General features: G+C 48.4%; 1 protein-coding gene across 6 annotated transcripts in view; it reads left to right on the forward strand.

Moving 5' to 3' along the window:
- The window catches only part of NRP2 (neuropilin 2), an 80,431-nt gene extending 54,067 nt beyond the window's left edge, over nt 1–26,364 (forward strand). The window contains exons 13-17 of one of the 6 annotated variants that reach the window (XM_042874221.1): nt 5,517–5,779; nt 7,091–7,187; nt 9,503–9,544; nt 22,348–22,416; nt 23,020–26,364. In XM_042874221.1, coding sequence (XP_042730155.1) covers nt 5,517–5,779; nt 7,091–7,187; nt 9,503–9,544; nt 22,348–22,416; nt 23,020–23,324 — 776 coding nt within the window. In that variant the 3' untranslated portion in view covers nt 23,325–26,364. Of the gene's footprint in view, nt 1–5,516; nt 5,780–7,090; nt 7,188–9,502; nt 9,545–14,612; nt 17,048–22,347; nt 22,417–23,019 lie in introns of those variants that run through there. The other 5 variants (XM_042874223.1, XM_042874222.1, XM_042874224.1 and 2 more) reach the window with 5 other exon arrangements.
- Nucleotides 26,365–26,600: the final 236 nt, after the last annotated feature.

Below are 26,600 nucleotides of genomic sequence, written 5' to 3' on the forward strand. Positions count from 1 at the left end.
CTGAGAGACAGGCCTGAATTCCTCAGATATCGCCTGATTTCATTTTATGCACTGCATGCAATTCCTCCTTGTCTTTGGCACAGAGAACTACTTCTTGAGACTGAGAAGACACCCCCTGCTCTCGTTCCACTATTTTTATTTCCAAGATACTCTATCAGGCAGCTCTGCGTTTCTTTTTTTAGTGCTGTGTTCCTTGGGCCCTTCGCACCATGGATTAGCTCCACGTCCTCTCCTGCAGGCTCCCATTACACGGCTGGAGACCTGGTGGTGAGCATGGACCCAAAGTGCCCCACTCAGCAGAAACCTAGCATGGGTCCAGCTGCTGCCCTGCCCTTTGCAAGCCTGGAAAATGCTGTTGCTCCCTTTTACATTGCCCCCTTGAGAAGCTGCCAGAATTTTTCCGTCCATGGATTTTCAGATGCTTCCTATCTGTAAAACGTTTCCCCTTTGCTGCACCTAGCAAACTTCAGGCAGCATCATGTTCAGGTTTCGCCTCCTCCTGCTACATGCAATGGCAGTGTGCCATTGGTGTCAAGATCTTAAGGATCTGAAAATAAATCTGGTTGGTGAGTTGGGCAGCTCTTTGAATTTCACCAGGAGAGTGTGCAGGACCTGGGTCACATCCTCAGCTGGCAGGTGCAGTTGCATTGCTCTCCGTGGTGCCACATGAATAAGCCATTATGAGAAACTGGATTAGGTGTGCTTTGCTCACTTTCTCCCTCCTCTGTTCTTGCAGGGCTTTAGCAAATACCTTGTGGTCCCAGCAAGGCACCACAGATCTGCGTCTCTTTCATACCCTGCTTTCTGTTTGGTCCAAACCTGTGGCCAAGCTGTAAGCCCAGCGCTGTTCAGACAGATGTGCATGCAGGAAGAGCAGTTGGAGCCTTGTAGCTCTTCTGGCCAGCTGGGTCCTGTACCAGGCTGCAAAACCCACCAGGAGCTGCTGCTGCTGGTGTGGCCCCGCTGGCCCTGAGGTGAAAAATGCTGCTCCTTGGGCTGCAGGCGCTGCAGGGAAAGGTTTATTTGCTTCAAAGTGTTTCCAGCAGAGGAATGTTTTTAGTGCTCTGAAGTTTCATAAGAGCTTATTTTGTAAGGAAAACAAATCCCGAGTTGTTTTTATGCTGGTGGTGACCCTTTACCATTTCTTTGTTTTTCCCATGGGATTCTTGGGAGGAAAAACTTTATATTTTTCCTGCAATCCATGAGAATTTCTGCCTGAACTCCTTGATCCTGCTCTGTCCAACCCAGCAGAAAGGTTTTCTTTGTGTTAATGGATCTGGACTGGGCTGGGTCTGCACTCTCATAGGGCTCACACTCAGGGCTCATGCCTTGGGGACATATCCTGTCCCCTTTGAAGCAGGAGGGAGCTTTGTGGTGTGGGGTGCAGACTGCATCTCACAGAGCCAAGCACGGTTCTCCTTCCTACATTTGCATGAGGACAGCACACCCGAACATCATTTGTCCCTGCAGCACAGTGAGGTTGGGCCTCCTGACCCCAGGGCACAGAGTCTGACTGGGTTGTGCTGGGCTGCGCTGTGCTGGGGCTAAGCATTGGGCTGGGCCATAGCCGGCTTTGGTTATGTGCTTGTCCCTGCACTGCCAGCAAAACTCATGCTTGCCAGGAGCATGAGGCAGGGGTGAAGAAACCATTTCTCTTAGGCTCACCCCTTTTATTCATAGCTTGCCTTGTTGAGTCCCTAATCGCTTTTGTGACCCAAAAGCCAATGACACACACTGACTGTAAAACCAGGCAGGAAAGCCAGAAGCTGTCTCTCAAATCTCAGTGCATACATCATTCCATGCCTTAGCAGCTCGTGAGTCACAGAGCCTCATTTGGGTAAGCGTGTGTGAGCAGGCAAGCAGAGACGCATGCGAGCAGCGTGCGCAACAAATGTACTGCTCAGTGGGTTGGTGCCTGTCATTGTGCATGCACACAGCTGGGTGCAGGAAGGCCTGTGTGCACCTTTCATGTGGCAGTGCACGCTGCCTGCTGGGCTGGAGCTGGGTGCCGCACGGGTAGCAGCCTGCTTAGCTAAATGTCAGGTGCTAATTGGCACCTGGCTTGTCAGGGGCACCGTGCCCTCCCTGCGTGCCCAGGGGGAGGCTGAGGGACTGCGGCCACACGGCGCTGAGAAGGACAAGAGGCTTAATTAAGAGAGGGGATGTAATGGCCCGTCCATTAGCCGGGCTCCATGGGCAGGTTGAGGGCCTGGCACCAGGCAGGTGCAGCGTTTTATGCCTTTTCATGGACTGATTTAGATACTGAAATGGCAAGGACTTGGCAGGCTAATTAGCACATAATCAAAATTGAGGGAAATTTCCAGCAGACGCAGTGATCTAGTTAATATAAATATTAGTTTTACAGAGGATTGATTTCCCTTTGTAAATGAAAGTCTGTCATTGAGGAGAGGCCTGTCACTGCAATTACAGTGGCAGCTTTTTGAGGTGAATTTGCATGATTTGCCAAAAAAATAAAAATATAAAACTACCCAATCTCAATCAGCATATTCATCTGCTGTCATCCCCTGCACTGGAGCACCCTGCTGCCATGGAGAGGCTGAGCTCTCCCCTTCTGCAGGGAAAAGCAGGGCTGATACAGCCTCAGGTCACAACCCCAGCATGATGGCAGGGCACGAAGCAGGCTTTACTGGGACATCCCAGAGTGGCATTTGTGGCTGTGCAGGTATCAGGGCCCGGAGAAGTGGGCTGTAGTGCTGTCACTAAAATACACCCTGAAACAATCTCTGCAATGGGGAAGAGTGCAGTGACCTTTGGAGCTGTGTACATGAAGGCAGTGCATTGTGCAGCCTCTATAGGAGCAGTGGCTGTAAGTCAGCAATACCCAGCGAGGGGGAAATGCTATAGGAACCTGGGGTGTGGGTAATTGCTTGTGTACATCCTGCCCAACATGTTTTGCTGGAAAACCTCCAGGTGTACTGCTGACACCAGCAAGGGAACGTGTGTTTCTCTGGAGAGGGGCTGTGGCATGCAGGACCATGTACTCAGGCTGGCTGACCTTGGCAAGGGAGCGGCTGTTTGGTTCCTGGCTGCAACCTGACCTGAGGTACAAGGCTGCATCCCCCCATGTCCTCTCAGATGGCCTGCTGGCAGGAGGGGATGGGCACGCCAAGAGGAAACTGCGTGGGCCAGATGGTTCGTTTGCAGAGCCCGGCTGGTGATTTATCTGGGCTCACTGCCGTACACATACAATGCTTCCACCGTCGTCTGGCTGGGGATGGTTGCATGTTCACGCTCCTCTGGCTCCTCCACATCCAGATGAACCCATAAATCTTCCATGAGATTTATGCAGTAGCATCAGTTGCAAAAACAGCAGTAGGTTAAAATGCCTGAGCAGGTTTGTCCTGCCGTTCTCTGCGCCAGGGTTTTGAGCTGCCAGTACTTCAGTGGGGAAGCGACTGCCACGTGAGCTGGAGCAGGGGCTGCAAAGTCCTGGGAAAGAGATGAAAATGCATTTCTGATCCTAGAAAAATTGATCGGCTCATCACTGCAAGGCTCTCTTTGAGCATCTTAGCAGGGGAAATCAGCCTTTCAGGTGCCTTCTGTGCCAAAACCTTCCATTTACTGTATCAGTGACTTGTGGAACCACCAGGCTCCTGCACACAGCTCCAATAATCACCTCAGTAGTGCGCTTGCTCAGTCAACCTCAGCAAATTTGTGGGTCTCTCAGAAGGTGCAGCTATCCACTACAGTGATCCAGCCAGTTCATCTTCAAATGACACACAAATGTCTGCTTATGCCCAGCTGTCCGTCGCAAAGGTTGTCCCAGCAAGGTGCCCAAAGCCATGGCACAGGTGAGCAGTTGGGTTCATTACCCAAAGCCTGAGCCTCCCCACAACCCTTGGGATTGCTGCAGTGCTCTCAGGGCCCTAGCAAGTGCTGGACAGGGAGCACAGGAGATGTGAGCTTTGGATGCACCCAGAGATCATAGAATCATAGAATTACACAGATTGGAAGGGACCTCAAGGATCATCAAGTCCATCAAGCCTAACCATAATACCCTAACTCTGACAAACTCTGCTAAATCGTATCTCCGAGGATGGCTCATGTCCCACCCCTCAGTCGGGCTGCCTAGATCCTGGCACCAAAATGGATGCTCCTAACACTTGAGGATCCAAATTGGATCATTTGTGAGCCTGGGTGGTGCTTTTAGTAAGGACTGCCTTTGAGACCCTTTGAGCTGTGAGATAATTGTGTGAGTGTAGTTTGGTTTGCTTTTCCACCTTGTTGTTTGTTTCTTGTTGTTGCTTTTTGCTTTGAAGAAGCTTGTAGTGAATTACAGAAAGAGGATTTTAATTCAGGAGACTTTGATGACTTATTATGCCTTATTGCTCCTTAGGCGCAGAGTACAGCTTGTGCTTTTTTTCCTTCTTCCACTTGTTTATCTCCCACATCTCCTCCTGCACCACCACCACTCTGAGGTAAATCACGAGAACACTCCTGCATTAGAGAACGGCATGGTACTTTCTCAAGTGATTTCACTCAAGCAGGAGTGGGCAAACATGCTTTCATCTTTTTTTCTGCTAATGTTTGTTGGCATAAAGTGCCAAGTGACCCAAGTGCATTTCATAGGTCCCGGAAAATAGTGCTGGAAAATGTTGCTCTTTCTGTATATGGCCGATCAGGGACAGATTTGTCCTTCATGCAGTGAAATCGCTGAAAGTTCATATGGAGTGGATACGCTTTTGCTGTATTTCGGTCATACATCCCAGGAGCAGAATGACGGCAAATCTTTCTGCTCTCTTGTCCTGCATTTATTTTAGAAGCCATGTATCTCACAGCCATTGGTTCCAGCCCATCTGTGTGGCAGTGACAGGCGAGCGGCAGGGCCAGTGGCTGTGCAGCCACCGACACAGCTCACTCAGGCTGCCATTTCACCAAACTGCTGTGGGAGCAGCGAGGTTGGCTCCAGTGTTCTGGATGGAGTTTGTCAGGGCTCTCAGATTTTGGTTTTGGAGGTGTTTGGGTGCACTTTCAAAGTGCAGACACTGCTCTTCTGCCATTGCTGTGGGTGCTGAGTTAGTCTATCACATCCAGGTGTTTTCATCCATGCTTTGTTTTTTTGCTGCTATCAGTATTCAGCTCAAGCATCTCCATAAATAACAAGTATCCCAAATCTCCCTGAGCACCGGCAAAAGGCATGGCACAGTTTTAAAAGTAATATTAAAGAAAGCAAATCCCTTCTGTCTTTCAACCACCTTCAAGTTTGCAGCTACCCAGACATCATATGTGCTTACCTTGCTCGCTAGGTCCAGGTCCCTCCTCTGGGCTGTGCTTTAGGACTGTTGTACCACATGGAGGAAAAGCTGAGACCCAGGCTTTCAATTTATCATGGCTGTCCTCAAAACAAAGTTGTCAGCAGTATCCTGACTGAGGACCTGCTGTAACTGTCAGGGGTGACCCTGCTCCCACAGCACCTTCCTGGCCACGCAGGAGGTGAGATGCTTGTTGCACGTGGATGCAGGAAATACTATAACTGGGTTTTCCTCTCCAAACAGATGTCAAGAGCTACCTGCGGCTGCAGAGCAGCGGCAGGAGGGAAAGCCAGCGCGCCAGGCTCATCAGCCCCACCATCTACCTGCCCCGCAGCGCCATCTGCATGGTGTTCCAGTACCAGGTGTGGGGCAGCAGTGGAGTGATGCTGCGGGTCTGGCGGGAGGCCAGCCAGGAGCGCAAGGCACTGTGGGTCATCGCAGAGGACCAGGGCAAGGAGTGGAGGGAGGGCCGCATCATCCTTCCCAGCTATGACATGGAGTACCGGGTAAGATGTCCCCAGCAGAGCCCTAATGCTGTGGTGTGCAGCCAGGGCCCGATCATCATTAGGGAGTGTGGCTGAGAGGGCTGTTTGCATTGTGTTTCTTGGGTTACTATAGTAACTAAACGACACTGTTTGTTATTCAGAGTGTGCCTGTCTTCTGCACAGACTTGGGCCTTTGTTCAGCCTGTTGCCTTTTATATTCCTCAAATCTTCCACTCTGCAAATATTTTTTCTTTTTTTTCTTTTTTTTCTTTTTTTTCTTTTTTTTTTTAATTTAAATTTTTCCATTTTATTCTGTTCAGTTCCTCCTTCCCGATGAGGGTCAGACAGGCCAGGTTGATGAGAGGCAGCACCCACTCCAGGGAGCAAGCCCCAGCCCTGTGCCCATGAAGCAGGGATGAGAACAGGGCTCATGGCTTTGCAGGGAGGTCTCCTTGCAGGCACCCCAGAGAGAAGGGCTACCTGAAGCAGGGAGAGGAGATCTATGGTATATGGAGCCCCAGGAAAGCGCTTGGACCCTCAGGACTAGGCAGGGGAAAGCAAAGCCAGAGCTTTGCACTGGAGCTGTGTGACTAGTTTGCATGTGTTGATCTGGGCTTTTTAATAAAATACTATAGGCACAATATGCCTCTTGATAAGAATGATGGGCACCAGCTGACTACTTTGTGCATTAAACATGAATATACAGGCATTAGCTAAATAACAGCATCATTATGTAAATAATGCAAGTCTCTCCACTCAGCAGTTCTTAGAACCTAACGACTCTATTTATTTTTGTAAATATATTTTGCCTGTGATTAAGTAGGAATAAATTGACCCTTCTGTAACATTTCAGTACTTTCTATGCAGCATTGATGAGAACTGCACTTCGCAGCTAACGTAGCCATGTGCATATTGTGTCCTTCCCTTCCTTTTTCTGATCATGACCCAGCTACGGGACTCTATTAACACCATAGCCCAGATTTGCTGCTGCTGTAACTCAGTGCATTGCCACTCACATTGTTTGTACAGAAGGGGAGGGAGATGGCCTGCAGTGCTGAGCATTGATTCATTCCATGTGAGAAGCATTTAATTGAGCAAAATGCATGCTGAGTGATGCCGGGACAGGTAGTGGTCTCCCTGTGAGCCCTTTCCCACTGAGCAGCTTTCCCTGAGTGAGGAGAGGCAGAGGCAGGAGGAGAAGCAGAGCTGCTCTCAGGTCCACACAGGTGTGCAAGAAGGCCAGGAGCAGCTTTCTTGCCATTGCCCTCAGGAACAGGAGCCACTCACTGCATCCTAGCTTAACACTGATGTTTCTGTCCTGATTTCCCACAGATAGTGTTTGAGGGATTTATACGCAATGGCCACGCAGGAGAGCTTGCCCTGGATGACATCCGGCTGGGCAACGACATCCCACTGGAGTACTGCATGGGTACGTGCAGCAGCTGCTGGGGGGCTGGGGATGGCGTGGGCAGACAGGCTTGGAGAGCCTTAGCTCATGGGCGGCTGCCGCTTCTCTACCGATGGCTCCTGGATCTCAGCTGGGATTCTGCTAACTTCCAGAGATGAGGGGGAATTGGTCCCTGGGGAACAGGGATTTCTGACTGCGTTGGCGTGAAAGGCAGGAAGCACATGTCTCTGCTGTGCAGAGCTGAAAGAGCAGCTGAGGGTGACTGAGGACTATTCTATGTGATAAGAACATACGCCAAATCTAAAAGGAAAGTGCTGGACAAAAGAAACCAGCTGTCAGTCAATATTACATGCTTAGAGGAGATGATGAGTTCAAAAGGAGTCTTCTTTAATAAGAAATAAGATAGCAGAGGGGTTTTGCAGCAACGTTAACAGAATAACAAAAGGAATTCTTGTCCTAGAATTCACCATTCCCTAAACCAGGCCAGAAGCCAGTTAGGGTCTCTCAGTGTGAAAGACAGAGAGGACTTTTAAATAAAAAAAAAAGCAGAGAGAAGAAAAGATGTATTTTAGCAGTTTGGTGGTGGAGTATTGCCCTGCCCTGCCCTGGCTGACATATCACACACTCCAATAGCATTGCTCACCATCTAGGTTGGATGTGGATTTAGAGCCCTTCCAGCTGAGGATGGGAGCAGCTGTATTCTATCAGTGGGATTAATGTGAGAGCTGCCCACAGGAGCTAGGTCCCACTCTTCTGTTTGCTCCATGGTGGGCAGGTTTAACTGTTAACCACCCATAAACCCCACTGAGGGAGCCAGAGACTCACTGCTGAGGTGTGTCTCAGGGAGTGGGACACAGGATGAGCTGTGCCTGTGAAGGGCTGGGCATGTCACGTGCTGCACTGGGCAGGTGGGTGATGTGAAGATGGTGCAGGGACTGACAGCGGTAATAGAACAGAGGAGCAGGGCTGCCCCAGAGATGCTCCTTGGTACTAGAGGTCCCATTTGTTTGATGTTTTGAACTCTGCTGGTCTCCTATCTGCCAAAAGAGCTAATGCTCCATATGTCAAATTCCCTGTATTGAGGCTTGATAGCGGTGTTTTAATCCCTTGCCTTCTGTGGCATTAAAGAGAAGCAAGAGGGATGATTAACACAAATAGCATTTCATATCTAACTTCTTTTGAGTGTGGCAGTTCACCTAATTCAGTGTTACTGTATCTCAGGCCTTGAACCTAAAGCTTAATATTTTGAAACAATGCATGAATAAGTTATAAAGTTTCAAGCATTGCCAGACCTAAAAATAACACCAAACCGCTACATAAAATTATTTCTCATGTTCTAGGAAGTTGAATGGGAATCTTAAAACCTACCATTTCAGACCAGTCCTGACAAAGGGCTTCCACTGCAAATTTTAGCATAACTCATGGGTCATTTCCAATGCTGCCAAAATAATAATGCAGTGATAGAAACACAGCACTGCTTACACTGTCAGAGCTGTGAGAATAGCTGACTCCAGTACAGGCTACTGGGTGATTGGTTTTTTTTGTTTTTTTTTTTTTTGTTTTTTCAGATATAATCCTGGGAAGTAATCTGATTCCTTTTTAGCGTGAAAGAACTCTTATAAGTCACAATAATTTTTTCCTTTGACAAATGTGTCCTTTGCATTCTGAACTTGAGTGATGATTTCATAGCACTCAGCAGTGCCAGTCTGCTTGTGTGACTCACAGGCATAATGCAGAAGTAATCTAAAAATAATCAGAAGTCTATTACTTCTGCGAGAAAGTAATCAGTAATAAGCACTGATTATTGCTTTTCAGATCCAGTAATTTGTAATAGATTACTTCTTCAAAGTGTCTTGAAAAAAAGAAGAAATCACTTGCCTTTGTTTATTGGCACTGTGAGATAGAGAGGAACATGGCACTGAGAAGCGATACAGTTCCCAAGCGAATAATGATGACAGAGTTGAGCCAGAAACCAAACTGTTAGTGGAAATTTTAGGGGGTTTCAGAGCTGCATCATTAGCCAGGTGGGGATTTGTCTTCCGATGACTCAGGCCAACCAGCTGGATCCAAATGACCCCTCAGCCTAACACATTTTTGTCTGAAGTCTGTGCCCAAGTTGAGGCTTTCCGCCTCTGGTCAGTCCCTGACTGAAACACGGTTTTCTCCCTGTTGTGGTGCAGTTGGCTGGAGCCCTGCACTGCTCCCACCACATAGCATCTGTGGGGTATGGCTGCACACCTGCTCCATTTGGATGTTAGTAATTAATGGATATGTGAACTGTGGCTTTCTGTGTAATTTTCTCCTCTCTAATTCTGAGCTTTTCTTTTCCATTGCAGAACCCATCACAGCTTTTCCAGGTGAGAACTTCTACTTTCCAGGTAAAATTGCACTTCTCTTTCTGCTGGCATGGGCTTTTAAATTAAAGGAATGTTAAGTGCTTGCTTGAACAAACAGCAGATGTTCTGAGCAGTGAAATGGCAAGTGTGTGCTAAACCTCTGCTGGTGCCACAGCTGGGGATGGCACCCTCTGATTCCTGCCGGGTGCCAGGGAGCAGGCATAGTGGCAAGCCCCCAGGGCCGACCCAGGGTTGAACAAGATGGGGAGACCTGCAATCAGGAAGCACCTGGCCTCCTGAAGAACAGCAGAGCCCAAAATGTGTAGGCTGAGGAGTGAAGAAATTGACTTATCAATTGACTTAAACAAAAAAGTAGTAGCCACTGAGAAGTGAAATGAGATGGCAGTGTCTTATATTACTGTGGGGGAAAGGATGTTCTGTAGTTCATGGGTGCTCTGACAGTGGCAGTGTTCAAGCTGCTGATGAAGGATGGTAGGGTTGAGCCTTCTTGGAAGGGAAAAGCAGTTTGGATATAGAAGTGCAAGAGTAAATTGCAAGAGGAGCTCTGAAGTTGACAATCAATAAAAGGAAAACAAGATGAAATGATGCATTTAATAGTTTAATATTAGCATGAAGGATTAAAACTGGCATTTCTGTGATCCAACCTATGGAGTAAGATACAAGGTGGAAAATTCAGAAAAAATGCTTCACTGTTTGAACAGCCAATGGGGATGCTGTTTGTCTTGCTCTAAGTGGGAAAAGCTACCTGTGTTTGGGAGAAGATCAGTGTTCTCTGCTTTGGTTTCTGGATTTTGTTTTCCTGCATGCCTCTATAAGAAGGCATGCAGGAATCACATTGTGATGAAGAGCAAACATGGGCCTCCCCTTAACTTTGAAAGTTGTTTAACAGTTTGGTCAGCACGCCCTTTGCTCACAGTTGGCATTAATATCTTTATTCTGTCTGTCTCCTGCTCTGCTGATGGCCTGCTTAATACATCTGGACTCTGCCATACAAGCACCTGCACTTCTCTAGGGAATAAGGCTGCCTCAGGCAGATGCGTGCGCTGGGAGTTGTGGCAGTAATGGGAAAGCAGGGATCAAGACTGGACTGCACTAAGAGGGATGGCCAGCAGAGCTAGGGAGGTGATAGTCCCCTCTGCTCTGCCCACATGAGGCCCCACCTGCAGTATTGCGTCCAGGCCTGGTGCTCCCAGCACAGAAGAGACATAGGGCCGTTGGAGTGTGTCCACAAAGGTGCTCAGAGGGTTGGAGCACCTTTCCAGTGAAGAGAGGTTGAGAGAGTGGGCTTCTGTAGCTTGTGGAAGAGAAGGCTCCAATGAGACCTCATTACAGCCTTCCAATACTTGAGGAGAACTTATAAACAGAAGGGAGGCCAACTTTTTATGTGGTCTGATAGTTATAGGACAAGGGTAAATAATTTTTTAAATAAAAAGAGGATAAATTTAGACTAGCTATTAGGAGGAATTCTTTATTCAGAGAGTGGTGAGGCACTGGCACAGGCTGCCCAGAGAAGCTGTGAATGCCCCATCCCAGAAGGCATTCAAGGCCAGGTTGGATGGGGCCCTGGGCAGCTTGATCCAATGGTTGGCAGCCCAGCCCATGACAGGGGTTTGGAACTGGATGATTGTTAAGGTCCCTTCAAACTCAAGCCATTCTGTGATTCATTCTATGATTCTATGAAACTGAAGGCAAGGGGCAGCTTCCTTCTAAGGACGTGAAGCAGGCTGTGGAGCACTGCTAGTGGGAGACATATGCAGGCATTAATGCTGTGTGTTACGGTGCTGCACGTACACATACTGCAATAAGTAGGAACTTGGACTTGCATGTGGGTAGGCTGCCTGTTTATCCTGCTACTCAGACTTGTGGTGTTTCTGAAAAACAGCTGTAATATTCTCAGCTGACACCTAAAGCCTCCTGGCTGTTCCTCACTTGATCCATCCCTCTGTGTTCTGCTGAGCCTTTCAGTTAGTGGGTCGTGATCTTAGAAGACCAGTCAAGTGTGCTTAAACTGTGCTGCATTTGAGAGTTGATATATCTCACCCTTAAAGAAAAGGCATAACAAGTGGCTGGCAGCAAGGAGTTAGATAAATAGCAGGCTAAAAATAAAAGACATCTTCCAAAAAGCATGGAGACAGGCTGTGGGGAGAATTTACCTGCAGACTGTGGGTTTTCCCACACTGGGTATTCTGAAATCAAGGCAGGGATGCTTTACTAGAGAAGTGGCAGATAGCAACTAAGGGATTGAGGCCAACACCAGTTTTGTGGCATTCTCACGTGGGTGAGATGAATTTACATTCACTTTCATCTGTGCCATCTATGAGAAGTCCAGCTGTGCTGCTGGTCCACAGTGGTTTATGGCAGTGTTGCTGGAGAACACAACAGTGGCACAGCAGTGACAGCCAGCAGATGGCCTCCTGGGAGGCTCTCTGGAGAGGATTTCCTCCTTGTTCCTCAGCATACATACTTCTGCTCTTGCTTGTTTGGGATTTTCATGCCTGTTGCACAGCTCTAAGGTTGCTGCCTGTCAAGCTGCAGGGGGAGGGAGGGGAAGGCTGGCCAGGCAGAGGGGAGCACAGAGCACACCCTGTGATGTTCCCCTGGGTTTGCACTGCCCTGCATTCCCAGTCCTGCTTTAACCAGTGCACCCACTGACTTGACAGGAAGGCAGAGAAGCATTTATTTGCTAAGGCGAGAGCCCCATTGAGGGGATGAGGAAGGGCTAGCACGTGTGTGGCGGAAGGCAAAGAGGAGTGGAAAAGTTATTAAGTTACAAAGATGGATTTTTTTTTTTCCATCTCGCTGAGCAGAGAACTTTTCCACGGTATAAAAGAAAACTTCCAGTGAGCAGCAGAGCCAGTAAAAGCAGATAACATCAGCTCTGTGCTGAGTGGACTGGCAGCTATATTTAGTGGCTGACAGTGTAAGGAAGAACAATTGTTAATGTTGGGAATTGGCTACCTTACGACTTGGAGACAAGGGAGTGTGACTCCTTACTGATTGTAGTTGCTAAATGAACTCTCCAGACAGCTGCTATTACCGCAGCAGAGCCATGAGGAGCGGAAGCAGGGGCCGAGGCCAGATCTGGGCTGCACCACCCCTCGGGCTCACTCCTTGCCTGCACAGGAGTCCATCAGGAATGGACAATGGCTGCCCTGGACTGGAGCCTCCAGGGCGCCATTCCCACTGGCAGGGTCACTGGGGCATATGACACGACCCCCCCCACCCAGCCTGGGATGTGTGTGGAAGATCAGAGGCACGGGCTAGGTACCACAGCATGAGCAGCCCTCATGCTCCCATCTGCTGCATATCAGACATATAAGTAAGTGGTACTGTAAGCACATCTCTCACTAGAACAAGGTACTGTGTAAGCACAGGCTGACATCAAGAGTAAACATGTGCATCCTCTGTGCTGAGAGCAGGTCTGCAGTGCTCCCAGGAGCCAACTCGCCCCAGTGCTGTCAGGAGTGGTGGTGAGATGCCAGGAGTGATGGCAGTGAGGTGTATGGACCCGTCGGGGCTGCATCTGTGTGGGAGGCAGTGGCAGACAGTCAATGGAACCCAGGAACTCAGTGCCCTGGGATGTTACACCTTTGTGCCCTGTGCTGGGAGCAAGCAGAGGAATAGGAGGAGGTGGGGGACTGCTGCCTGGGTCCATCACCCCCATCCCAGCACGGTCTGGGTGTGAGGGATGGGGCAGCTGGGCTGAGACAGGGTGAGGGAAGAGAGAGGCTGCTCCTGAGCTATCCGAATTGCTTGCCTGTATTGACAAATATGTGGGTGGCTCCCAGCCTCCTGCTCTGTAAAAGCAGGATTTATCTTGTCCATGTGTTTTTTCTTTGTTTTATAGTTTCTTTTTCTTAGGGATTTTTGGTTTTATTATGCATCTGGGTGCAGTTTTCATTCCCGTTTTCACTCCCTGTGCCCAGGTTTTGGGGAGATGGGGAAGGAATAGCCAAGGAAGTACCATTTTGCCTCATTTCCAGTGCCAGCAGCAGCAGTAAAACTGTCTATGTGCTGAGTGTGCAGCCAGTGGCTCTGGTGGGGGTAATGCTGCAGGGGGTGGTCAGATGCCCCTGTGTTTTCCAGGCCAGATGCATCCTGTACTGTTTTTTCCCTGTGTATCCTCTTGAGCCTGTTCTAGAAGCCTGTGCCCAGCAGCAGAGCAAGTCCCTTCCAGCTTCCCCAGGGATTCTGGCTGCTAGAAGCAGCAAGTGCATAGATGTGGTGCAGGCGTGCACCTCCCCCAGGGCCCCTGCAGCTTGAAAGCAGAGCCAGGAGGGCTGAGCAGTGAGTGCAGGAGGGTCAGCACCACACTGTTCCCTAGCCGTGGACATCAGCACCAACCCACACCTGCTCAGGACATGTGTGTTGCCATGGGCTGAGCCTGGGAGCTCCATGCCCTTGAGCCCTGAGGCAGCCATTGGATTGTCTTGCCTGAGCTGTCATGAGCATGGACTTCTGATGGGGATATCACAACCCGCACTGTGCACGAAGTCAGCATGTATCATCATACCCATACTTTTTCACTTTAATTATTAAATCTGTAAGACTGTGAACAGGGCACCTAGTGAGAGCAGGTCTGCGTACTGAGCACTTGCAGGAAGAGATCTTGCTCCCTGTCTTGGCTGTAAGAATGACAAATATTTCTCCATCTAATTTCTTTCCCAGTCTCCTGTGGTAACTTCCTTGGCCATCTGAGATTTTGCTCTTCCTCCAATTAGGGACGTGATGGGTTTTGTCACTGTGTGACAACATCTGCCATACAGAGACAAAACCAGGCAGCTGATCTGGAGAAGGCCAAAAAAAAGAGGGGAAAAAAATATTTGTTGATGCCAGAAATAATAGTAATAATAGCATACATATGGAATTCGCATTGCAAGCCAGGCAGCCTGCTTAATTAAACGGAAAGAGAGAGGCATGTTAACACGCAGCTCGATGAGTGCAAGCAGCTCCCTGCAGGAGTGTGTCCCGTACCTGGAGCTGCCCTGGGCCCCGGTGTCACTCGGCACTGTACTTTGCAAGCATGTGTGTTTGTTTGTGCGTCTGCATGCCTCCCACCTAGCAACCCTGTTCTGTGTCTCCTCCCCAGGGGCAACCCTCCTGCCAGGGACCGAGCCCACAGTGGACACGGTGTCAGTGCAGCCCATCCCAGCCTACTGGTATTACGTTATTGCCGCCGGAGGTGCTGTTGTGGTGCTGGTCTCCGTCGCGCTGGCTCTTGTGCTCCACTACCACCGGTTCCGCTATGCGGCCAAGAAGAGCGATCACTCCATCACCTACAAAACCTCCCACTATGCCAACGGGGCCCCTGTGGCTGTGGAGCCCACCCTAACCATAAAACTAGAGCAAGACCCCAGCTCACGCTGCTGAGAGCCGAACGGGAACGAGAGAGCAAACAAAACACGAAACAGACAGACAGAAAATAAGACTTCCGATATGTTGCCTCAGTTTTGCACTTTTTTCCTTACCTAACATATGTGTGAACTCTTAGACATCTCCACCCCCCCCCTCTGTCCCCAGCCCTTCCCGAATCTTTTACAAACTTTAACTAATGCTGCATCTTGGATCACCAGAAGAGACACACCGCCCCTTCACTTCAGAAGTGAATGCTCCTTTCTATTCCTTGTCAAGGACTGCTGGGGTGTCGGGTGGGGTTTTTGGTTTGGTTTGGTTGGCCAGGGAGTGTTTTTTTGTTGGTAGGCTTGTTTGGTTTGTTTCTTTTCTCTTCCCAGTGGGCAACCTGCAAGGGAACTTGATGGCGAGCCTGGAAGCGTGTGTGCAGTCTGTGTGTGAGTGTGCATGGCAGCATGTGTGTGCCTGACTGACTGAATGTATATTTAGAAACAGCCTCTTTTTATTTTGCTTATTATTGCTTCTACTTGCACAGGGAATGCTTTTTGTGTTTGTTTGTTTGTTTTTAAATTTTATTTTATTTTATTCACCACCCCCCCCTTCCCTCCTCCCTTTGGAAGGTCTGGGACACATTTGTGGTTAAACCCAGATCTGTTTACTTGGGGAAGAGAGCAGTGCTTTTTTGTTGCCTTATCTAGCTTTGGCTGGGTCTCCTGTTTGATAGCGTTAATGTCTTGGGTGCAAAAAAAAAGAAAAAAAGACCAGGCTGGACAGTAGGAATGTCCACCTCAGATGGCTGGAAGAATCCAGAGAGGATCATAGATGTCCAGATGGCAAGATCTCTCCATCTTGTTCTTTCTACAGCCAACACAATAACACAGCCATTGTTGGAAAGCGGGGGAGACTCTTCCCCATCCACAAGTGAATCTTTTTAAAGTTGCCTTATATCAGAGAAGCTCATAATGAATGTTTGGTTTGTATCTGTTAAAGCCAGCCTTAGGGCAACACATAGACTTCAGCAGGTCTAAGGTGGATGCTAAATACTATAGTTTCTTGAGAGTTGGAGGTTTATTAATTTTCTAAGTACCCTCGCTCTGGGTGCTACCAGTTTTGATTTTACACAGGGAAGGGGGAGAAGGCTCCTCCTTGTCTTTCTGCTTGACACATTGAAAGGACAAGTACAATTCCACTTTCTGGGTTTCGGGTTTGGATTTTCCTTTGCTCAGTTCATAGCTGCTGAATCATAAAAACTGCCAGTTGACATTCTAGAATGTCGATTAGGTTTGTGTTTGCTATTGTTCGGCTTTTTAAAGCATCAGTAGCATCTAGCGAGCAGAGCCCAGAGTGGCATGCAGGGCCCGACTGTTGCTGCCGTGTTAACCCAGGCAGCTGGAGGGAGCCTCTGATTGCTGGATAGCCCAGCAAATTGTCGTGGAAATGCCTTATATAAATTACTGAGCGATGACATGCAAAAGCGGTTTGGGTCGTTAACTCTAATCCATTTACAGGCAAAAAATGTACCTCCAGTGAGCAAGTTTCTCCCTCTTGTTTGTGTTCATTTGTTGTGAGTGACCAGATTCCCTCCACCCTCCTAAACTTGTCAGCACTCCCCACCCCTCCTTGCCCGTGAATATTACACAATGCTGATGCAGGCATAGCCCCTCCGTGTCCTGGCGCTCTGGGGCATCTTGCAGTAGATGTATGGAAACAACAGTGCTGTGCGCTTTGGCCCTGCTGTGGCTGGGCACTGTGCGTCCTGTCAATGGGGTCACACAACTCATTTGACCCCTGGTGCCACCTCGGGTAGGCTTCAGCAGAAGCCCTCCGCCGGCTTCTGGAGCAGGGCAGCATGGGGCCACTGGGGCCAGGTCCTTCCCCACAAGCCTCATCTCTTCAGGGCAGAGCAGTTGAGCGGCTTCTCCCCATGGGCTTTAGCAAGCGTGCGTCAGTGTGTCAGAGAGGAGAATGTGGCACCCTGTCTTTAAAGCTCAAATCACCAAAGACAAACCAGGTCACTTCGAGGTTTTTACTCCCCATTCTCCCCGCTCCTAGAGCCGTGACATCCCCAGCGTTGCCCAGTTGCCTGTGTGTGAAAAATATCTTGTGGAAATTTGAAACTCTTTGAAGGTGTATTGTGTGGAATGTAATAAAATTATGATATTTTTATACAAATATCTGTTTTTCTCTTCCTTCTTCTTTCTCTGCTAACAAGAGCTGCTGGTGATACGGTGCTGCAGGTTACATGTCTGTCCGTGCGCTGGGAGCTGCGCATAGCTGCCTCTGCTCTGAGGATCGGGCCATCAGCGTGGCCTGTAGATCCGTTACACTGGTCACAGCCTTGGTGGGAGCCTTGGGCGGCCAGCCCAGCACTTAGTGTTGTTTGGGGATTTAGCTAGCGCTGCTCGTTATTGGCTGCTCACTGTGATATGCTGCGTCTTGGAGGGCTCCAGAAACAGGAAGGACATTGCAGGGTGCGGTGGAAAGCGCTGCTGGGCCACCAAGCCTTGCACTCAGCCCCTGGCACTGTGATCAGCGGGCAGGCTGTTACCAAAACTAACAGTGATCGCACTGCATTCTTCTTCCATAAAATTCTTTTGGGCCTCCACATGTCAGGCTGTGCAGGAGCAGGCTGGGTGCCCACCCTCTGGCACAGTGCTCAGCCTTTGCTGAGCATGCCTTCCCGTCTTGAGGAGCACCTTTTGCCCCTGCAGAGCAGGCAGCAGCATCACATTTCATGTGAAATCTGTTTGCTGCCAGTTTGAGAGGTTATTCTTTCCCTCCTGCATGTATTTTCCTTGTCTCGTACTCTATCCTGGCACTGAACTTAGCATTGCGGTGAAACTTCCTGACTTTACTCAGAATTCAGGCCATCAGCAGAAAAATGATTCAGATGTGATCTCTCACTTTGGCTGTTCAAACAGAAGCAAGCTGAGGACCCATGCAGGCTTTTTGGTTTTTTTGGTCTTGCGTTGTTTTGTGGGGTTTTTTTTGTTGGTTTTTTTGTTTTGTTTTCTTGCTCTTATTGTACAGCAAAGTCCATGCACTTGTAATTTGCATTTCATACACTTCAGTGGCTGTCCAAGCAAAATTCAAAACAAATATGCACATGCAAAAAACAGGGAGGGAGAGAATGGCTGCTGGCTTCCCAGCAAGGAGGGAAAAAATCTGTTAAGTAAACAGAAGAAAAGGGAGGAATCGTTCAGGGTTTAATTATTCCTTCTGTACACCACAACCAGATTGACCGGGGAGCTGGGTGCTGCTCAGACTGCAGCACAGTGCAGGAGGAAAAGCAGCTAAAATTAGCCCGCTTTGTTTAGAAAAATACATGCAAGTTAATGAGGCTGGGGTGCAATTTCCTCAGCAGGCAGCTTCAGGCACGCAGGGGTCTGGGCTTGGCACCCAGAGCTGCCCGCAGCCTGCAAGGTGAGGTGTGCTTCTTGGTGTGTGGGACTGACTGAAAGCTGCTTCTACAGCAAGGACGCAGCCCAGCTTCATGCCACCAGCTTAAGTGGGTCTTTGCCTGCCCCACCATGCTTTGCCATCTCCTCTGAGCACGAGGTGCCTACAGGGCATCTCAGTGCCCCAAGATGAGGTGCTGAGGATAAGGTCCAGCATTTCCCGCACTGCAGAGGGATGTAGGGCCAGCGGAGAGGTTTCTTGTTTGCTTTCTTTAATGCTGATCTCTAGCCAAAGCACTCTTTCAATTTGGAATTTGGCAGAGAGTTTTGTAAACTAAAAACGTTCTGTGTTCCTGGAGGGGTGGGGTGAGAGAAACGAGGCAGATTTTCAACTGGAGGTGGAGCGGCCAGGATCCAAAGAGCGGGTTTTGCCCAACCAGGCACATACACCCGCTGCTGCCTGCCCAGCATGCAGCAGCACCGAGACGCAGCTGTGTCAAGGCAAGGCCCCGGTGGCTGCTTTGCTGTGTCAAAGCAAAGTGACGTGAGTTGGAACCACACCGTGGCTGCGGAGAGAAAAGGGCTGAAAGGGAGCAGAGAGAGAAGAGTGTGATGCTCAAGTCTGTGCCTGGGCTAGCAGCAGCAGTGCTTTCTGGCCACATGGTGATAGGGAGAGCTCTGTCTGAGGATGCAGGAACCCTGCAGGAGGCAGCACTTGGTGCCTGGGGTTAAACCAGACAAAAATCAGTCAAGAAGGAAAAAGCAAAACAAGAAGAGCTGGCACAGGGTTTGGGGATCATGCATGCAGTGTGTGTCACTGGGATGCTGCAGCCTTGCCCAATGTGCAGAGCTCCTTGGTCCTGCTTGACCCACACTGTTGCTGCCATGTTCAGGGATGTGAGCCTGAATCTCTGCAAACACTGATTCTCTCCCCACATGCGAGCTTACGGCAGCATGGTACTTAAGATGCTCCTTCTCTTTGATTAGAATCTCATCTTCGTTTTTCAGGTCCCATAAATTAGCCTTTTAGCTGATGGTGCTCTCAAATCCAACCGACTGCATCCTTTTCTCTGCATCTGGCTGCTTGCAGCAATGTCACTAACATCAGCTTTTTAGCACAAAGGGCTGGGTGCTAAGCTCTATTCGGCTCCTGCCTTTTGCTGAGGAGAAACCCCTTCTCTTGGCTACACACTGGTACCCTTTGCAATCTCACCTACCTTTCTCCAGTGTATTTTTTTCATTTTGTCTCCCTACATTTAAAAGCCAAGTAAATTATGCCTGGAAGTTGCCTTGTAGGAAGGATGCTCTCCCCAGCATGGGGCAATATATGCTTACCCCATTCTGCCCTGTATCTTGCTGGGCTTTCCTAGGAACTGCACGCCGGGGAGTCAGCTTTCATGGTCTGCTCCCCTTGTGACAATATGTCTGAGATTTGTCACAAAGGATCCTAATTAATGACAAATAGCAGGCTGTTTTCTGTGACAGAAAATCATCTCCAATAGGATCGGTGCTGCAACCACCGGCTCCAGTTCCCAGACAGCCCCGCAGCCAGATCTGATTTTGTTAATGACTCCAGAAACCCCAGCACGGAAAAAGACAGGCCGAGTTGTTCCAGGGCCAATGTAAAGCCCTGCGTGACACAACTGCCATCCAATAGCAGTATTGCAGTGTGCGGAGCGCGTGACGAGACTCTGCCACCAGCCTGAGGAGAAGGGAGTAACAGTGAGGAGGAAGATGTCTTTTAAGCAGAAATTGGAGTCATATTAGCAGAGGGAATTGAGAAAATTGCAGGGAGAGCAAACAGATTCAGAGCTGGCTTTTTTGTATAAGCATTCTCTTTTTTCAAGTTTTCCCAGTGCTCCTTTCTTTCAGGCTTGAAGAATCAGTGTTCTTTCGAAAGCGTTGATTAACTGATACTTTATTTTTTCTGGCCTTTCCCTCAATACTATCCTGGGAAATAAAAGAGCACCAAATTGCTAGCGCATTCTCAGACAAAATGTAGGGGAGCTAGAATACAGAAGAGCAGAAGGCTTCCAACACTGCTCCCCTGTACATGGCCCCCCTGGTGGCCCGTGTCCCCGCTTCCACCTCTGTTCATTCACATAACCTGCAGTCTTGTGGGTTGTGTGGGTGACAGCGGGAGGGCAGAACGCCGCAGCTTGTCCTCCGGCTGAGGACCAGAGAGCAGACAGCTTTGTGTGTGTTCTGCTTTGCAAGTTATTTTCCACATGTTCGGCTCTAAATGTTTGCAAGAGGCCCTCAGGCAGTTCTCCCAGCCCTGAGATGTTGCCATCTGGGGCTGTCAGCTCTGGAAGTGCTGAGAAACCATGTGAACTCACTGCTAAAGCAAAGACATACAGAATGTCTTGTACACCTGTATTTCCTCAGCTACCTACCAGCAGCCTCGGGTTGCCTTAATTCCGTGACTCGCGTGATGTGCAGCTCAACACCGGGAGGGGCAGTTCTGGTGTGTGTGTTCCCGTTGCCAGGTTATCTGGAAAATTCAAAGAAATCCTTTAATTCTTTGAGTGAGGTGGGCACAAGACAACTCTGCAAGTATGGAAGCTCCCAGCACACGGAATTTCTGCTGTCAGTCTCCAGTGGGGAGCCACTCACATGCCCTGGGTGCTGCTGCTTGCCACGGCTTCTAGAGTTATACCAACACAAGTTAAGGTATCAGACTTCTCGGGCAGGGAACTCTTGGGACAGGGGTTAAATAGTATGTGGCTCAGTGGGTGTGGTGCATTTTCCCCTCCAGCATGAGATGCTGTCAAATTGAATTGGAAACAGGATGACCACCAAGGCTCCTGACAGCAAGGGGGATTTGGGCAGCACAGCTCTCAGCAGAGCTGCCCTGCTCTAGGTGAACCTTGCAATATTGCTAGCAGGGGCTGCCCCACAGCATTCTCTGTGATAGCAGAAGTGGAGTTGATGATTCAGGAGGCTTTTTCCAGTCCTTAACCTCTGTGCAATATGTGCAAATAATATTCTACATGGTTTCAAATAATTTCATCACACATTGAGCCTTTAGGGACAAGTTATATTCTTTGGTCTTGGTTGCTTTTAAATAACCTCATAAAATTGTTCTTGCTGTTTCTGTGCAAGACATAAAATATCCTTGGTTTTCAACCACAATTATTTCAAGGATGTGAATCCTACTGCTTTCTAGCAGTCCCTGGTTTTTGGCATTCCTGACCTGCTGAAGGTCCTGCCTCAGCTGAGCACCCTGAGTTATAGCCAGCTTTGAGAAATCTAAGCAGATCAAAATGAAGAGATGTTTTCTTTTGGAAAACTGAAAATGAAATGCGGTTGCTATACTTAGAGAGAATGCTGAGAAGACTATGCACACACACAAAGAAAACAAAAAACAGCCACCCTTCTGCTGAGATTACATCCTGGGCATTTGGTTACTAATGCTTAATCCGTGCTGAACAACAGAAAGAAATGGCATCACTAAAAGGAATTTGGATCAGAGAGATGTTAACATAAATGCCTAGATACGGACACCCATTTGCCATGCTCCCATTTCAACCAGCTTTTGCATTAAAACATACTATGGTGATATATGACTTCCTCAAATTGTTACGAATTTATCTGAAACACAGAGAGAAACTGCCTCATTGGAGCTATGAGTCCTGTGAGATGTATGGGGAAACATGAAAAGTAGAGTGGGCTAAATGGGTCTAACGTTAGTGGCAAGTAATGATAGGCAGTATGATCCTATTCAGAGTTACAAGGATAATACTCTTGAGCACGCTAACAGTGAATTATAGCCATTACGTAGACAGCAATGACAATATTTTAGTGCTATTCAGATTATCTGGTTTCTTTGCTTTTCATTCTACTTTTTTCTTTTTAAAAGCTGGTCATCTGGTGGTCGTGAAATGTGATGTAGTGGGAAGATTCTGTTCTCTTGAGTGTGTGTGTGTTTGTTGACTTTGGCCAACAGAGAAAGAGGAAGAACCTTGCAGTAGTTAAGCTATTGTTTTCTTCACTCACTTAGTCCAGTGTCTGGTGGCAGTGCCTCCAAAAGGCCTCCTTAAACAAACAGTGCTTCCCATTTTGTTGTTCTAGTGAACTTCCCAAGAATGAAGGATGATTTCCTGATCCCTGAGCAAGATTTGGAAGACAGCGATGATACTGGTTGGTATCAAGATGCCACATGGATAGTTTATCTGGGGGAGCTTGTCTTTCAGTATCAGCTGCTTACAGTTTCTCACAAACCTCGTCTTTAATGAGGTTTAGGAGCTTGAGAATATACACTGAAGTGGTGGCTTAGTGTCTGGACAAAGACATTAGTTTTCTTTTCTTGTTTTCCTTCTTCAGTAGCAAGCAACCTTGCAAAGTCAATATATTGTATTTGTGTTAGGACAAGTGGAACTGATCTTTCAAGCATTAATTGCTGCTTGTGTGGCATTTTGACTTGTAAATGGAGAAAATTAAGTCTGGGATCCGTGACAGGCTGTTGCCATAATTCTGAACTCAGTGGCGCTTGAAGGGCCAGAGTTTCAGTGGGTGTAAAATGCTAGCATGACATTAACATAGCCACAGGTGTAGGAGGGAATTGGGATGCTTAGCTTTCTTGGTAATTAGATGCTTCACAGTAGTTCTGGACCTAGGTTAGAGAAACCTGCGTGAGATATATTCACAGGGAGGTGTTGTGAGGCCATAACAACTCCAAGTAAGAAATGCTTTAAGATGGAGAAAAGAGTGATCGCTGGATAATAAGTACCCATTCCACTGCAGATTACTTTGGATCGGATAAGAACGACACCCTGTTCTCTACTAACTCTCCAGGAAACTCGAAGCTGGACAAAGAAAAAAGCTGGCTCTACAGCCTGGATCCCATCCTGGTGACCATCATAGCGATGAGCTCCCTCGGCGTCCTTCTCGGAGCCATCTGTGCTGGTCTTCTGCTCTACTGCACGTGCTCGTACGCAGGGCTGTCCTCACGGAGCTCCACCACGCTGGAGAACTACAATTTTGAGCTGTACGACGGTATCAAGCACAAGGTCAAGATGAACCACCAGAAGTGCTGCTCGGAAGCCTGATGGGTGCCCTGTGGGACCACCCTTGGCGTTGTGCCCGGTGAGATGGGCTGGCGGGGGGGTTACTTTATTTGCTGTTTTCTGTGGGAACTGAATGCCATAACGGGAACCGAGCGGCATGGGAGGAGTGAGGGGGGGGTGCTGCTCCCACTGTCAGCTCCTGCCGGAAGCTCCACCGGAACCGAGTGGGCAGCCCAGTGAACCGGACTGTGCTGGGTGAGGGGCATTAAGACCCTTGTTTGTTGGTTCATCTTCATTGTCTGCTGATGTGATGTGGCAAGGGAGGCTGGTTTACCTTTTGGATGTGAGAAACTAATTGTCAGTTGTTATTTTCCACTTCCTTTCTCTCGTGAGCTGCTGAGAAAGCTGAGGGCTTTCTTCAGCCCTATCTTTAGGAATGATGCACGCACACAGCGATCCTATCCATTTTAGACCCTGTCCAGTTGTTATTTTGGCTATAGGGATTTGTGCACTTCATATAAAACCCAGGCAGCTGTGGTTTCCAGTCCTGCACGTGGAAGCCTGTTGTTACCTTTCGTTTTCCTTGTCCTGGCAGGGGGGAGAGATGGGATGCTGGGCTTGGTGTTTGTGGTAACAACAGCGCTTTCTAAGTCATTAAGAAATAAAATAGAAAGGAACCCTATGTGTAGAAGCACCTCTTCGAGAGAAGCTGAAGAGCCTTAAAGTGATTTGTGAATAAGAGCCATTTATTAAATCCAAATATTGGATTGAAACAGCTGAGGCCTTCATCAGGAAGGCCTTTCTTTGAATTTCCCACCCCTCTTGATCCTGCCCTTTTTCTTCCCCCCCCTCCTTTTTTCTTTTTTTCCTTTTTTGCTGTAATGAGAAAATTGCAGCAACAAAAGACAGAGTCTGCCAGTTCCCTGCACTTGGGTATTTGGAAGCCCCTTGGCCAGGGCCTGGATGCAAGGCATGGTGCTGAGAGCTCCCAGCCAAGCCCAGGAGGGAGGACAAAGTGTGATGTAGGCCAGAGCTGTACCTGCTGCCCCGGGGAGCCTGGCTGCGTGCCCTCTGTTCCCCAGGGCTGCGGGGCGTGAGCTGGCACTGCCAGCACGTAGGGACCAAATTGCTGCCATCTTCTCATCCCCTTCAGAGTGGCACCGTTCCTGGTCAGTAGCAAAAACCTGAAGTTTTATTTCTGAGCTGTGTCTTGTCTTAGTTTAAACAAGTGCCTTAGAAGAAGTGTTTTTCCTCCATCTGATGATCAGTGCTGTATCAAACAAGTGAGGTCTTCATCCTTCCCCACAAAACACTGTCCTGCACGGCTCGCCGCTGGGCACAGCCTGGTTGAACGTGCCCAATGCTTTAAAGTGGTCTGGCTGCATTGTCACCTCCCACACCACTGTGCCGTGGGAGAGGTGTGCTAGGAAAACAAGCTAAGGGAGCAAGAAGGTTCAGATGCTGAGCCCCAAACCAATGCCTTCAGTCCTGGTTTAGTACAGATAGATTGCCTGTGTTAGCTTGCACATGCATAAGGGAAAAATTTCTCCGCACGCTGGGTTTGTTTGTTCAGGAGCTCTTTGGAAATGTCCTGGTTTTACATTTTGCCTGGTATAATGTTTTGGGCTGGGGATGGATTTTCTCGCATTACCACAGAGCGCTGTAGGTGCAATGTGGTGTGAAGCTCAGCTTGCACAGCCCCTGCATGCACATCCTACAGCAGGCCAGGTGTTCAGGGAGTCGAGCAGCATCTGGAGTGGGGAGGAACACGGACAGTGCCACAGCTGCTCCTCGCTGCAGTGGGAATAGAAACATTTGTCCCTGTTTCATGAAAAGCTCTGTCAGACAAGTTTTTAGGGGAAAAAAGGGAAGAAAGACTTGCCCACTGCTAGAAGTATGCACATGTTTCTGGTGCAGCAGATGCAACAGCTGTATCAGCCAGACATCCACGTTTCATACACGCACACACAGACACATGCGGCCCTTCATTTTTTCAATTCATGCTGTGTGCCCAACGGGAACAGCAGAACCCGTCTCAGATTCTCCTCTCGAGTCACCTTATTTCTTCTGGCTTTCTTCATGTACAAGTTCCTCAAAGGTGTTGCTTTGCTATACAAAAAGAACACGGGCAGTAGGAGGAAATGTACCAGACCATTTCAAAGCTGGACTGCTGCTGCTTGATGGCTTTGTCCCCTTTGAATCACAGGACAGGGGAAGGATGAATGGAAAAGGACCATACAGTAGAAAAGTCAACTTAGGCAAACAATAGGTGAAAATATATAATTAAAAAGATATCGTTATGGTGTCTAGTAGGCGTACAGAGAGAGTTCGTATATACATATATTCAGAAATAGTGTGTTTGCACACGCACGTGGATTCTCTGTATGTATTGTGTATGTGACTTATTCCGTGGGACTCGTGTTGCTGTGTCTCTTACCTGGGGCAGGAGAGCACTGCTGGCCCTGGCAGGCTGTGCTGGGACCACACGTGTGTGCTTGCAGGGCAGGAGCAGGCTGATAATGCTGCAAAGCCGATACCTCACTTACCTCTGCTGGGTGCTTTACTGTTCTACTACAGAAAACTGTGTTTGATTGTAACTTCAACAGGGAAAAAATAAGGTCGTCAGTGCATTCAACTCATTGCATCCTCCTCTGCAAATATATTTGATTTGCTGATCACAATTCCCTTTTGAAATTCAGAAAAGGAAAAAAAAGAAATTAGTGTTAATGCCTTTGCTGAAATGGGCCATGACCTCCACACCTTTCTGAAGGCAAGGACGTGTTGCTAGCAGGCAGGCTGTAGTGCCAAGTGATTTCATTTCATGGGAAGGTGCCGGGGCTGAGCATGGGAATTAAACCATTAAGAAATTGTATGCAGGAATGGAACTTCTCCAAGGTTTGCAGTTCAAGGTATTTGACTGTTCACTGGCTGAGCCAGGACTTATGGACTTAAAGAGCTTTTACTGTGATTCTTCGGTGTAAAAAAAAGAAAAAAAAAAAAAAAAAAAAAAAGAAAAAATCAAACTGTGTTTATATGATTTGTATAAAAACCTTTTAAAATTACTATTTAATAAACATTATGGTAGAGATTATGTTTCAGTGGCTTTTTTGTTTATGGAAGAACAATGAGAAGAAAGCTGAACTGAGAGGTCTTTGACCAGCCAGATGCCTCAGGGACACAGCAGCAAAGCTGGAGGTAAATGGCTCCAGGTGGCCTGTCGCCTGCAGTGACACAGGAGTGTCAGGGCTATTGCAGACTGCGCACACTTGCCTTCTCCCTCTCCAACATAGCCTCTCCTCCCTGGCATGGAGGCTGCTG

Source organism: Lagopus leucura, unplaced genomic scaffold, assembly GCF_019238085.1.
Source record: "Lagopus leucura isolate 7727_CA_CO unplaced genomic scaffold, USGS_WTPT01 Super-Scaffold_100012, whole genome shotgun sequence".
NCBI lineage: Eukaryota > Metazoa > Chordata > Aves > Galliformes > Phasianidae > Lagopus > Lagopus leucura.